Below are 14,732 nucleotides of genomic sequence, written 5' to 3' on the forward strand. Positions count from 1 at the left end.
AAGACAACAAAAAAATCAAATAGATGTTTCCATGAATTTTAACGGCGTAATCCATTTAGACTTTGTGGCTGTGGTAATTAGTGGACATCGGCGCCAGCGTTTTGTATAAAGGTGTAAAATCGGCTTCCGGATCTAGTTTACTGTCTTTGCGTAGCTTGCCACTTTCTGTAATAGCAAGAGAAGACCGATCAGCATCGAATATGCTGGAATAACGCTTAAATCGTATTTACCTTGTTATTTACCTGTTATGCTTAGCTACATCTATGAGCCTGATGGAAACCGATATGGACCTAACCTTAGATTTCAAATTCGTAATATGATATTATATTTTTTTTGTTCATCACTGTAGCTAACTGAATGATTTGGTTGTTATGATCTCTCTCTGTGTGTGTGTGTGTGTGTGTGTGTGTGTGTGTTGGGGGGTGTAAGTCCGGGGCAAGAAGGACCCGGAAGGGAAGAGCAGCTGCCGCTTTTATTTGGGGGGGCGAGAACTAACCAACATTATAACTAAAAGAAAAGCTACAGTCTTCTTTAAAAACGTTAACAGCAGCAACGATTAGACTGCGTGGGACCTGGTAATCAAGCTTTTTTTTGTTAATATATATATATATACGGAATAAATGTTTCGAGAGAAAAATAAAATAAAAGGTGAGTAGCTAGTCAAGTCATCTTCCACATCCACTGAAGGCCTGGCTTTCTTATCCATGTTTTGGAGAAGTAGTAACAATAATAACCCAGGTAGCTAGCTGACATTATCTGACTAACCTAGTTAGGTAACGAACGTGATAACCAGGTAATTTAACTAACTAACTAACCACATGTATACACGTCGATTTAGAATTATCACCGTGAAATGAGTTACCAAGTTATTATCCAAACAACTTCATTTACCAGTTATTTTTTTACATAGTGACCGTGAATGTGGCCTATCAGTAAGGATGTAAATGCATAACTAACGTTATGTTAATGCTCTAAATTCAATACAACACAGATTTTAGCTGGCTATGTTAACGTTAGGCAGCTGGCTACCTACAATAAGGTTTCAGACAGTAAAGTACACAGGCTAAAGTTGGTCATATATTTATGTTAGCCAGAGTCATGTCCCATGTTGTGGGGAGGAGGGTATAAACACGAATCACGACATTGGTAAGTGAAATGAGATGGCCAACGTGATTATCCTAACTAGTAGTACACCGTGTTTTGGTGCATGGCCGCTATCAAATGTTGCTAGGTACGGCTGTCCCCCGAATAAATAAAATCTCGGTCGACCGAGTCTGTTTCTTTTAAAACGTATTTCTTCCACATATAGACCTATTGAGCTTGTTTGACGCTTTAAATACTGCGATTAAAACACAAACTACCAAAGAGGGAGCCAGAGATCAATATAGCCTAACCAGAATGGCGCTTATTAAACGACACAGATTCTGCCATTAAGATCCTAAAGTTATCGGTAATATGCTACACCAGCGGTCGGTAACCTTTACCATGTGGAGTGCCAAGTTATCCTACTAATCTGTGTACCAGTTATGATTTTCATATGCAAATTTTTGTGGAACAGCTTCATTTATAATATTTATTTAACCAGGCAAGTCAGTTAAGAACTAAATATTATTTGCAATAACAGCCTACCGGGGAACAGTGGGTTAACTGCCTTGTTCAGGGGCAGAACGAAACATTTTTACCTTGTTGGGGATTCGATCTTGTAACCTTTCGGTTACTAGGTCCAATGCTCGAACCACTAGGCTATGCTACTGGCCCTTCATACCTCCTCATGTTGTTAATAAAATGATCTAAATGATACTTTTAGATTTATAACTTCTATTGTCAATATGTAGAAGTAGCCTACATAAAGCCAACAAAAAAAACATTGCAGGTAGAAAATATCCAGATTTTTTAAAATTATTATCCTATAAATCACATTGGCTATGTATAGGCTGTCTGCAAGGAACTTGCAACATTGTATTAACTTGGTCCAGCCAGAAGCTGGTGCTAGCAAACTTGCAACATTGTATCAACTATTATTAACTTGGTCCAGCCAGAAGCTGGTGCTAGCAAACTTGCAACATTGTATCAAACATTCTTGGCCTCAGTTTCCAGCTCCAGACACCACTGAAGGCTATTTGCATGTAGGCATATTTTATGACGTTTCCACCAGATCAGAGCATGACTATTTTCGACTTTGCTGAGTGGTTATCGAAAGGGAGAGAGCTGGAAAGATTTTTCAAATGGGCTACATTGAGGAACAATTGTTTTTTTTTCTACATCCATTGAGAATGACAGACTTTGTTTACTTGCTGTTTTGAGGCAAATAATAAATTATTTATAGGCCTACGTTTGACTGCAGGCCAGGTGTATGCATGTGTGTATCTTTCTCTCAGAATTGGGCTGCCTGTGTAAATGCAAACATGGTTAACCTGGAGAAATGTGCCATTTTTGGTCACCAACTGCCTTTAGTTTGGCATTGGTAGGACTGTATAGGGTAGACTGCACCATTTTTTTTTTAAAGTAAAAGGGGTGATAATTGCGTGCCTTGCGTGACAGGGATGGAGGCTGATGTCATCCAGGATATGACTTGGGTTGTGTCCCAAATAGCTCCCTATTCCCTACATAGTGTTACTACTTTTGACCAATGTAAGGATTAGGGTGCCATTTGGGACAACCTATGTGTGGTGTTGGCTTACAAAGCTGTGCTCTCGTTCTGTTATGATTTTTAAAAAAACAATTTTTTAATGGTGCGCTTAGTAGTGTCCCATTAACAACAAGTGAATCTGGGTTTTATCAGTGTGTCGCTCTCCCTGTGTCAGGCTGCCCATTGCTAGACGGGCACGTAACAGTCTGTCTGGCTGTCAGCGAGTGCAATGAGTCTCTCCAAGCGGAGGGAGGGATAGGAGGATGAATGGTGGGAGGTAACCTGCAAGGGTAGACCAGATTGTTGACAGCGCACTTTTCTCATGCAGAAGGGATGTGGGCTGATCTGATAGGCTGAGGGGGGAGAGAGAGTATCTTATCTCTGGGGAAAAATGCTGTGAGTGGTAAGATATACAGGACCAGTCAAAAGTTTGGACACCTACTCATTCAAGGGTTTTTCTGATGAAGACATCAAAACGATTAAATAATTCATAAGGAATAATGTAGTAACCCCAAAAAAGTGTTAAATGAATCAAAATATATTTTAGTGTCTTCAAATGAATCTAGAGGTGAAAGAAACGCCTATTTGGCGAAGTGCTGGCTAGCGGAGTGAAACACTTTAAACAAAATAAAAGAGAGCCGAACGCTCTAGGAGCTCAGATGCAAAAAATATATATTTATGTCCAACGTTTGGACAAGCTGTTTTCTTCATGGTGACAAACACTGCGGGAAGACTCATTTATATCGTGTTAAAAGACACACAGGTTGTCTGTAATCGTGGCTGGGTGTGGCCTGATATCATTGGTTAATTATCATATATTCAAATACTGTACAAAAAAAAACATAAATGGATCGTGTACGATCATAGATTCAATTTGGCTCCATAAGCCTACAAAAATGTATAATAGCAAAATCGCAATCACAAGAATGTCAGAGTCTACGTTAAGACCGAAGGGACTTTAAATTAAAGATCCGGGCAGCCTCTCGTTTTAACAATAAATTGTCGATGTCACCCCCTCTCCTAGCGAGGGTGACATGTTCGATGCCAATATAACGTAGAGACGAAATCGAGTGTTTTTCTTGCAAGAAGTGGGAAGCAACTGGGTCGGTTTTAGGCACCTAATGGTGCTACAATGTGCCGAGACTCGTACTTTTAATTTGTGCTTTGTTTTACCTACACCATTTTTACCACAAGGACAAGTTATAAGATAAATAACTGCCTTAGTGGAGCACGTGATGACACCTTTGATTGGGATCTGTTTCCCTGTTTGGGGTGTTTGAAAGGATCGACATTTATAAATGCCATTGCATTGAGCACAGCCATTACACTTGTTTCCATCCAGTAGGGGCGCAAATACACGTTGTGCGGGGATATCTTGGGGTGGTAAATCAGAGTTTACCAACACCCTGGTCACAACTGATTGGCTCAAAAGCATTAAGAAGGAAAGAAATTCCACAAATGAACTTTTAACAAGGCCCACCTGTTAATTGAAATGCATTCCAGGTGACTAACTCATGAAGCTGGTTGAGAGAATGCCAAGAGTGTAACGCTGTCATCAAGGCGAACGGTGGCTACTTTGAAGAATCTCAAATATAAAATGGATTTTATTTTTTAACTTTTTTTTATTTTGGATATTACATTATTCCGTATGGGTTATGTCATAGTTCTGATGTCTTAACTACTATTATTCAATGTAGAAAATAGTTTTAAAAAATAAACCCAAATCCCTGGAATGAGTCAGTGTCAAAAGTAGTGCACTATATAAACAACAAGGGTTTCTGTATCCTGGACCTGACTTGATTGATGGAAAGTGGTTTGATTGATTCCGATTCTGTTGTGTTTTCAGCCCAGAACTGATGTAGCAGTGTCACCATCCCCACTACCTCCATCCAGTCCCCTGTGGCTGCCCGTCTGTCTCTCTGTATGCCCTGGGAGAGACCTGTCTGTCTGGGCTATACAGAACAAGGAGTGACAACACAGCCGAGACTGACCCACCACAACTGACTGGTCTACTCTGGAGGTTCTAGACACCACCACCAACGCCCTACAGATTGAGAGCCCAGTTGAAAGGATGGGCCCCTGATTGGTCTCCCTGCTGAGAGAGGAAACCAACCTGATTGGTCTCCCTGCCTGCTCTCATCCATCAGGAGGAGGAGTTGTTGTTTTTGTTGTTGTTTTGCTGCAGAAGTACTTTAACCTGGTCCTGGGACACGTCTGTTCTGTCTATCTGATGTCACAAAGCACTGGGGTCTCTCTGGGACTCTGGTAGTTTTCTTTAATTAACAAAAAAAAAACATTCCAGGTTGGTTTTGGAGCCCGGTTCTTTTACCGGCTTTGTTAACTACTGAAACTGGGGGAGGGGGACGATTCATGGGATGCAACGATGTCGGATCTCAATGAGCGTAGGCCAGTCAACACGGACTACGCTGTCTCCCTGCTGGAGCAGCTCAAGCTGTTTTATGAACAGAAGTTACTGACTGACGTGGTGCTGCTGGTGGAAGGCAACGAATTCCCCTGTCACAAGATGGTCCTGGCCACATGCAGCTCCTATTTCAGGTGAGTTCACTCCATGTTCCCTATGTAGTGCGCTACTTTTGACCAGAGGACAGGTCTATGGGACCCCTACGTAGTCCACTGTCTCATACAGCTCCTATTTCAGTTGAGTCACTGTCCTGTTCTGTTTCAGCAGAACGTTCCATACCAGTAGTACAGTACAGCAGCAGGCCTATTGGGGGAAACCATTCATTAAGTGACTCCTGAACTGTGTCCAAAATGGCACCCTATTTCCCTATTAAGTCTCTGGTCAAAAAGTAGTACACTATATACAGTGGGGCAAAATGGTATTTAGTCAGCCACCAATTGTGCAAGTTCTCCCACTTAAAAAGATGAGAGAGGCCTGTAATTTTCATCATAGGTACACTTCAACTATGACAGACAAAATGAGAAAAAAATCCAGAAAATTAGGATTTTGGGATTTTTTAAATTAATTTATTTGCAAATTATGGTTGAAAATAAGTATTTGGTCAATAACAAAAGTTTAGCTCAATACTTTGTTATATACCCTTTGTTGGCAATGACAGAGGTCAAACGTGCAAATTAATAAAAAATCCTACAATGTGATTTTCTGGATTTTTTTGTTCTCATTTTGTCTGTCATAGTTGAAGTGTACCTATGATGAAAATTATAGGCCTCATCTTTTTAAGTTGGAGAACTTGCACAATTGGTGGTTGACTAAATACTTTTTGCCCCACTGTATATATAGGGAATAAGGTTTAATTTGGGACTCCACTTTCCACTTGCGGCACTTTAATCATCTAATGTTGTGCTTCTGAACGAAGCCCCTTGGCCTACCCAGGGATACTTCCTGAACCACCGGTTCAAATCATTTGTTTGGGAGCATTACCAATAACTGATGCCAAGGGAGATGCGAGCTATGCTTTATCTGCTTTGCTTAGTCTTGGCCAGGTCTCAGTTGTAAATAAGAACTTGTTCTCAACTGGCCGACCTGGTTAAATAAAGGTGAAATAAATTAGTGTGAGGACATTCGGGGACAAACAGTAACACACACACACACCTCTATATATTTCTTAGTAAACAGCAACCCCTATTAGACCATTGGATGTGTCCCAAACAGCACCCTAATCCCTATGGGCCCAGGTCAACAGTAGTGCACTATATAGGGAATAGGGTGCAACCTGGACCAAGCTCTACACTGGTTCCCACACACGCCACTCGTTATGCGGTGACAACATGCAAAGCATTTCCCCTCTAGGGTTCAGAGAGGGAAAGGGAAGCCTTGTCACGCACACAGAGCTGGGGGAGGGGGGCTCCAGGCAGGGGGAGGAGACCCGCAGAGCTGGGGGAGGGGGGCGCCAGGCAGGGGGAGGAGACCCGCAGAGCTGGGGGAGGGGGGCGCCAGGCAGGGGGAGGGGACCCGCAGAGCTGGGGGAGGGGGGCACCAGGCAGGGGGAGGAGACCCGCAGAGCTGGGGGAGGGGGGCGCCAGGCAGGGGATGGGGGCGCCAGGCAGGGGGAGGAGACCCGCAGAGCTGGGGGAGGGGGGCGCCAGGCAGGGGGAGGGGGGCACCAGGCAGGGGGAGGAGACCCGCAGAGCTGGGGGAGGGGGGCGCCAGGCAGGGGGAGGGGGGCGCCAGGCAGGGGGAGGGGACCCGCAGAGCTGGGGGAGGGGGGCACCAGGCAGGGGGAGGAGACCCGCAGAGCTGGGGGAGGGGGGCGCCAGGCAGGGGATGGGGGCGCCAGGCAGGGGGAGGAGACCCGCAGAGCTGGGGGAGGGGGGCGCCAGGCAGGGGGAGGGGGGCACCAGGCAGGGGGAGGAGACCCGCAGAGCTGGGGGAGGGGGGCGCCAGGCAGGGGGAGGGGGGCGCCAGGCAGGGGGAGGAGAACCGCAGAGCTGGGGGAGGGGGGCGCCAGGCAGGGGGAGGAGACCCGCAGAGCTGGGGGAGGAGACCCGCAGAGCTGGGGGGGGGCGCCAGGCAGGGGGAGGAGACCCGCAGAGCTGGGGGAGGGGGGCGCCAGGCAGGGGGAGGGGGGCACCAGGCAGGGGGAGGAGACCCGCAGAGCTGGGGGAGGGGGGCGCCAGGCAGGGGGAGGGGGGCACCAGGCAGGGGGAGGAGACCCGCAGAGCTGGGGGAGGGGGGCGCCAGGCAGGGGGAGGGGGGCGCCAGGCAGGGGGAGGGGGGCGCCAGGCAGGGGGAGGGGGGGCCAGGCAGAGGGAGGAGACCCACAGAGCTGGGGGAGGAGACCCGCAGAGCTGGGGGAGGAGACCCGCAGAGCTGGGGGGGGCGCCAGGCAGGGGGAGGGGGGCGCCAGGCAGGGGGAGGGGGGCGCCAGGCAGGGGGAGGAGACCCGCAGAGCTGGGGGAGGGGGGCGCCAGGCAGGGGGAGGAGACCCGCAGAGCTGGGGGAGGGTGACGCCAGGCAGGGGGAGGGGGGCGCCAGGCAGAGGGAGGAGACCCACAGAGCTGGGGGAGGAGACCCGCAGAGCTGGGGGAGGAGACCCGCAGAGCTGGGGGGGCGCCAGGCAGGGGGAGGAGACCCGCAGAGCTGGGGGAGGGGGGCGCCAGGCAGGGGGAGGAGACCCGCAGAGCTGGGGGAGGGTGACGCCAGGCAGGGGGAGGAGACCCGCAGAGCTGGGGGAGGGGGGCGCCAGGCAGGGGGAGGAGACCCGCAGAGCTGGGGGAGGGGGGCGCCAGGCAGGGGGATGCCTGCAGCGTTGTGTAATATCCAGAGCATGTGAGCAGTAGACAAACCACCCCTGGGCTAAAGTAATGCACTTTGAAGGGAATAGGTTGCCATTTGGGATATAGCAGAATTGAGAGCGAGTGTGAGAGAGAGGCACAGCATGGATACACAGAAGGTATGAATGAGTGTTGTTGCTCTGCTGGGGAATGAGGAAGTGGAGAGTGGAGGAGGGGGGGGGCTTCTAGAGGATACGGCTGTGGGGGGATGCTTCTAGAGGATAGGGCTGTGTGGGGGGGGGGGTGCTTCTAGAGGATATGGCTGTGGGGGGGGTGCTTCTAGAGGATACGGCGGTGTTTGTGAGGGGGGTGCTTCTAGAGGATATGGCTGTGGGGGGGGCGCTTCTAGAGGATACGGCTGTGTGGGGGGGGGTGCTTCTAGAGGATGCAGCTGTGTGGGGGGGGGGGGTGCTTCTAGAGGATACGGCTGTGGGGGGGGGACGCTTCTAGAGGATACGGCTGTGTGGGGGGGGGGGACGCTTCTAGAGGATACGGCTGTGTGGGGGGGGGACGCTTCTAGTGGATACGGCTGTGTGGGGGGGGACACGCTTCTAGAGGATACGGCTGTGTGGGGGGGGGACGCTTCTAGTGGATACGGCTGTGTGTGTGGGGGGGGCTTCTAGAGGATACGGCTGTGTGGGGGGGGACGCTTCTAGAGGATACGGCTGTGGAGGGGGTGGGGGACGCTTCTAGAGGATACGGCTGTGGGGGGGGGGTGCTTCTAGAGGATACGGCTAGGTGGGGGGGGGCGCTTCTAGAGGATACGGCTGTGGGGGGGGGTGCTTCTAGAGGATACGGCTGTGTGTGTGGGGGGGGGCTTCTAGAGGATACGGCTGTGTGTGTGGGGGGGGGGACGCTTCTAGAGGATACGGCTAGGTGTGGGGGGGACGCTTCTAGAGGATACGGCTGTGGGGGGAGGGGGGGGGGTGCTTCTAGAGGATACGGCTGTGGGGGGGGGGTGCTTCTAGAGGATACGGCTAGGTGTGGGGGGGACGCTTCTAGAGGATACGGCTGGGGGGGGGGGTGCTTCTAGAGGATACGGCTAGGTGGGGGGGGGGCTTCTAGAGGATACGGCTGTGGGGGGGGGGCTTCTAGAGGATACGGCTAGGTGAGGGGGGGGTCTTCTAGAGGATACGGCTAGGTGAGGGGGGCTTCTAGAGGATACAGCTGTGGGTGTGGGGGGGATGCTTTTATAGGATACGGCTGTGTGTGTGTGGGGGGGGGGCTTCTAGAGGATACAGCTGTGGGGGGTGGTGCTTCTATAGGATACGGCTGTGTGTGTGTGGGGGGGGGGCTTCTAGGGGATACGGCTGTGTGTGGGGGGGGGGGGCTTCTAGAGGATACGGCTGTGTGTGGGGGGGGGCCTTCTAGGGGATACGGCTGTGTGGGGGGGGGGGCTTCTAGAGGATACGGCTGTGGGTGTTGGAAGGGGGGAGGATGCTATGCCTGGCTGGGGTATTGAGCCACAGAGCAGAGGACACATCCAGAGAACATGCTGTGGTGTCGTCTGGTCACTGGTTTTAGTCTCATGCCTGAGAGAGAGTTCAACTGGGGCTGCTGGGATTGACGGTCTACTGCAGCGGCACAAAAAGCATTCTATTCCCTACATTGTGCACTACTTTTGACCAGAGCCTTATTGGTCTGTCTGAGAGTAACTCTGTCCTGTTCTCCTCTTCAGGGCCATGTTTATGAGTGGTCTGTCTGAGAGTAAACAGAGTCATGTTCACCTGAGGAACGTGAACCCAGCCACCCTGCAGATGATCATCACATATGCCTATACAGGCAACCTGGCTGTTAACGACAACACCGTGGAGCCCCTTTATGAGACGGCATGTTTCCTCCAGGTAGGACACGTCACATGACTCTAGTATGTGTACTATGTAGGAACCTAGTCTGAGCCATGAAGGAGACTAGGCATCTACCCCCCACTACCACTATCAGATTAGAGGGGGGGGGGGGGGTATTGCATCTTAGTGGGTTTTGGTGATTTTCAGAACCACAACAAAAAAAACGAACACATTTTTGCTGAAAGTATATTCATATTTTACAAATGAGCTATGACATGACCAATGAACAGACAGTTGAAGTTGGAAGTTTACATACACTTAGGTTGGAGTTATTAAAACTCATTTTTCAACCACTCCACAAATTTCTTGTTAACAAACTATAGTTTTGGCAAGTCGGTTAGGACATCTACTTTGTGCATGACACAAGTAATTTTCCCAACAATTGTTTACAGACAGATTATTTCACTTATAATTCACTGTCACAATTCCAGTGGGTCAGAAGTCAACATACACTAAGTTGACTGCCTTTAAACAGCTTGGAAAATTCCAGAAAATGATGTCATGGCTTTAGAAGCTTCTGATAGGCTAATTGACATCATTTGAGTCAATTGGAGGTGTACCTGTGGATGGATTTCAAGGCCTACCTTCAAACTCGGTGCCTCTTTGCTTGACATCATGGGAAATTCAAAAGAAATCAGCCAAGATCTAAAATATTAGACCTCCACAAGTCTGGTTCATCCTCTGGAGCAATTTCCAAACGCCTGACGGTACCACGTTCATCTGTACAAACAATCGTACGCAAGTATAAACACCATGGGACCACACAGCCGTCATACTGCTCATCTCTGTCTCCTAGAGATGAACGTACTTTGGTGTGAAAAGTGCAGGAAACGGGTACAAAAGTATCTATAGCCACAGTAAAACGAGTCCTATATCAACATAACCTGAAAGGCCGCTCAGCAAGGAAGAAGCCACTGCTCCAAAACCACCATTAAAAAAGCCAGACTACGGTTTGCAACTGCACATGGGGACAAAGATTGTACTTTTTGGAGAAATATCCTCTGGTTCGATGAAACAAAAATAGAACTTTGGCCATAATGACCATCGTTACGTTTGGAGGAAAAAGGGGGAGGCTTGCAAGCTGAAGAACACCATCCCAACCGTGAAGCACGGGGGTGGCAGCATCATGTTGTGGGGGTGCTTTGCTGCAGGAGGAACTGGTGCACTTCACAATATAGATGGCATCATGAGGAAGGAAAATTATGTCGATTATATTGAAGCAAAAGCTCAAGACATCAGTCAGGAAGTTAAATCTTGGTCGCAACTGGGTCTTCCAAATGGACAATGTCCCCAAGCATACTTCCAAAGTTGTGGCAAAAAAAAGTAAATAAATAATTCTCTCTACTATTATTCTGACATTTTACTTTCTTCAAATAAAGTGGTGATCCTAACTGACCTAAGACAGGGAATTTGACCTAGGATTAAATGTCAGGCATTGTGAAACATTTTACACCGTAGCCAAATAAATTATGTAAACCTCCGACTTCAACTGTATCTCACACCACTTTGATTTCACCCAAATCTGAATGTTTAAATTTTTATTCTGGAGTCATCTTCTCCTCTTGCTTTGTCCAGTGTGCCTCAAGTGATTTGTTGTCCTCCAATATGACATTATCAACTTTTACCCTGGATATTTAAACGTGATCATATACACTGAGCTTTTTTATTCCAACAATATGGTGAACCTGAATCCACGGAAATATCTATTTATAAGCCCCGTTCAGCAAGTATAGCCAGATGAGTCTCTAGTCGCTGAACCAGCGACTCATATCATTTGTATTGATTTTCTGACCGACGCATACCACATTTGGATTGGTTTGGGGTCCGCAGACCGACGCATGCCACATTTGGATTGGTTTGGGGTCCGCAGACCGACGCATGCCACATTTGGATTGGTTTGGGGTCCGCAGACCGACGCATGCCACATTTGGATTGGCGCACTTGTATCTGAAACGTTTGAATGACGGACTGATGTTGGGGCCCTAGTACCTTACGCCCCTAGTACCTTACGCGCCTAGTACCTTACGCCCCTAGTCCCTTACGTCCCTAGTCCCCTACACCCCTAGTACCTTACGTCCCTAGTACCTTACGTCCCTAGTACCTTACGTCCCTAGTCCCTTACGCACCTAGTCCCTTACGCACCTAGTCCCTTACGCACCTAGTCCCTTACGCACCTAGTCCCTTACGCACCTAGTCCCTTACGCCCCTAGTACCTTATGCCCCTAGTACCTTACGCCCCTAGTACCTTACGCCCCTAGTACCTTACACCCCTAGTACCTTACACCCCTAGTACCTTACGCCCCTAGTACCTTACGTCCCTTACGCCCCTAGTACCTTACGTCCCTAGTCCCTTACGTCCCTAGTCCCTTACGCACCTAGTCCCTTACGCACCTAGTCCCTTACGCACCTAGTCCCTTACGCACCTAGTCCCTTACGTCCCTAGTACCTTACGCCCCTAGTACCTTACGCCCCTAGTACCTTATGCCCCTAGTACCTTACGTCTCTTACGCCCCTAGTACCTTACGCCCCTAGTACCTTACGCCCCTAGTACCTTACGCCCCTAGTACCTTACTCCCCTAGTACCTTACTCATGACTTAATCACTGACCGTCCGATTTCTGATCAGTGGACTCCGAGCATTAATGAATGAGGATTATGTATAGGAATAATGGACAATGATTGTGATTTATTCTTACTAACATAATCACATGTTGGTGTCCTGGTAGTTTTTCATCTCTAATATTTTTTTATTTAAAAGAATAATCATTTTTTAACAAATGCTCTCATCCAGTGACCTCATTCAACTAAGGTTAGTAATAATCTCCCCCCCCCCCCCCCACACACACACAGGTAGAGGACGTGCTACTGCAGTGCAGGGACTACCTGGTGAAGAAGATCCACGCAGACAACTGTGTCCGGATGCTGAGCATCGGGGACCTGTTCTCCTGTGTGGAGCTGAAGCAGAGTGCCAAGCGCATGGTGGAACACAAGTTCTCCGTGGTCTACCGTCAGGAGGCCTTCCTACAGCTGTCCCACGAGCTGCTGGTCGACGTACTGAGCTCAGACAACCTCAACGTGGAGAAGGTAGATAGTTAACAACCTCTTTCAAACTGCTCTGAAATGCAAAAATGGAATGTATGAGTTCATCTAATCCTAAATCCTAAAGTATCCCTTTCATAGTCCTGCTTTCTGGAATATCCCCAAATTACCGCCCATGGGATGATAAACATTCTCTCCTCTTCTTCTCTCAGGAGGAGACGGTGAGAGAGGCGGCCATGCTGTGGCTGGAGTACAACATGCAGGCCAGGTCCCAGTACCTCTCCTCGGTGCTCAGCCAGATCCGCATCGACGCTCTGTCTGAGGTGACGCAGCGCGCCTGGTTCCAGGGCCTACCTCCTAACGACAAGTCTGTTGTAGTGCAGGGCCTGTACAAGTCCATGCCCAAGTTCTTCAAACCCCGCCTGGGGATGACCAAGGAGGAAATGCTCATCTTCATGGAGGCTACGTCGGAGTCGCCGGCTGACATGGGTCCGGTCATGACGGGCCCCAACCACACGGTAGTGTGTTACAGCCCGCAGGCTGAGAAGGTCTACAAGCTCAGCAACCCACCCGGCGACCTTCAGAAGGTGGGAACGCTCGTCACCCCCGACAACGACATGTTCATCGCCGGCGGGCAGATCCCGCTGAAGAACTCAATCGCCAACCACAGGAAGAGTGGCAGCAAGATGCAGGCGGTGTTCCGATCGGTGGACAGCTTCTTCTGGTTCGACGCCCAGCAGAACACCTGGTTGCCCAGGACGCCCATGATGTGTGCCCGCATCAAGCCCTCTCTGGTCTACTGCGAGGGTTACATCTACGCCATCGGGGGGGACAACGTGGGCGGGGAACTGAATAAACGTACCGTAGAACGCTACGACTGTGAGAAAGACGAGTGGGCCATGACGTCTCCTCTCCCGTGCGCCTGGAACTGGACCACGTCCGTAGCGGCACGCGGCTGTGTCTACGTGATGACCCACGACCTCATGTACTGCTACTTCCCCCGCGCTGACACCTGGGTAGAGATGGCCACGAGGAAGACCAGTCGCTGCTTTGCCTCCGTCGCTGCCTTAGGTGACCTCATCTTCTATATCGGCGGGCTCCACGTGGTCAGCAACTCGGGTGTCCGCATGCCCACCAGCACCATCGACGGCTCCTCCGTCACCGTGGAGATCTACGACGTCAGCAAGAACGAGTGGTGCCTGGCCGCCGACATCCCTGCCAAGCGTTACTCGGACCCGTGCGTGCGGGCTGTGGTCCTCCCGGGTTCTCTCTGCATCTTCATGCGCGAGACTCACGTGAATGAGCGCGCCAAGTACGCCATCTACCAGTACGACCTGGAGCTGGACCGCTGGTTCCTGAGGCAGCCCGTGTCTGAGCGGGTACTGTGGGACCTGGGGAAGGACTTCCACTGCTCTGTGGGGAAGCTGTACCCATCCTGTCTGGAGGAGTCTCCATGGAAACCGCCCACCTACCTGTTCTCCACCGACGGGGCCGAGGAGTTTCAGGTGGACGGGGAGATGGTGTCGCTCCCTCACATATAACTATTGACCTTTCACCTCTGGCCGTGTTGGAGGGGTGGCCCTGAAGGCTTGTGTGGGGGGGGGGGGGGGGGTAGATTACCACAGTACTGAGGCACTAAGTGTGTTGATATCTGGATCAGAGGCATCTGACAATTACTAGACTTGCTGCATTTAAAGTCTGTTCTGCTTGACTGGTTGTTGCTGACAAACAAACAGTACTAAACAGTCAGACATTCAAAATGTAGGAGAGAAACTGAAAAAATAACGATTCCCCTCCAAATACTAGGATTTGAACTTAATTTGTTGTTGTTGTTGCCAGTTCTGACTTTAGTTATCACAAGTCAACTGATATGTGGTGGTAATGTTGCACTTACAGGTGAAAGTCTCCTTGGAATAATGATGGAAACTGTACCAAACCCCCCCCCCCCCCTGATCTCCATCT

General features: G+C 49.7%; 1 protein-coding gene across 3 annotated transcripts; it reads left to right on the forward strand.

Moving 5' to 3' along the window:
- The first annotated feature begins 135 nt into the window (after window positions 1-135).
- LOC109908900 (kelch repeat and BTB domain-containing protein 2-like) lies at window positions 136-14,376 on the forward strand. Of its 3 annotated transcripts, none has more exons than XM_020507681.2 (5): window positions 136-311; window positions 4,476-5,185; window positions 9,564-9,729; window positions 12,582-12,815; window positions 12,983-14,376. In XM_020507681.2, the coding sequence occupies exons 2-5, from the start codon at window positions 5,013-5,015 to the stop codon at window positions 14,309-14,311; spliced, it is 1,902 nt and encodes a 633-aa protein (XP_020363270.1). In that variant the 5' UTR covers window positions 136-311; window positions 4,476-5,012; the 3' UTR covers window positions 14,312-14,376. The 3 variants fall into 3 exon arrangements, with proteins under 3 accessions (XP_020363270.1, XP_020363269.1, XP_020363271.1); XM_020507680.2 differs by lacking the exon at window positions 136-311 and adding an exon at window positions 343-648; XM_020507682.2 differs by lacking the exon at window positions 136-311 and adding an exon at window positions 343-575.
- Window positions 14,377-14,732: the final 356 nt, after the last annotated feature.

This window comes from Oncorhynchus kisutch, linkage group LG18 (genome assembly GCF_002021735.2).
Source record: "Oncorhynchus kisutch isolate 150728-3 linkage group LG18, Okis_V2, whole genome shotgun sequence".
NCBI classification, from domain to species: Eukaryota; Metazoa; Chordata; class Actinopteri; order Salmoniformes; family Salmonidae; genus Oncorhynchus; species Oncorhynchus kisutch.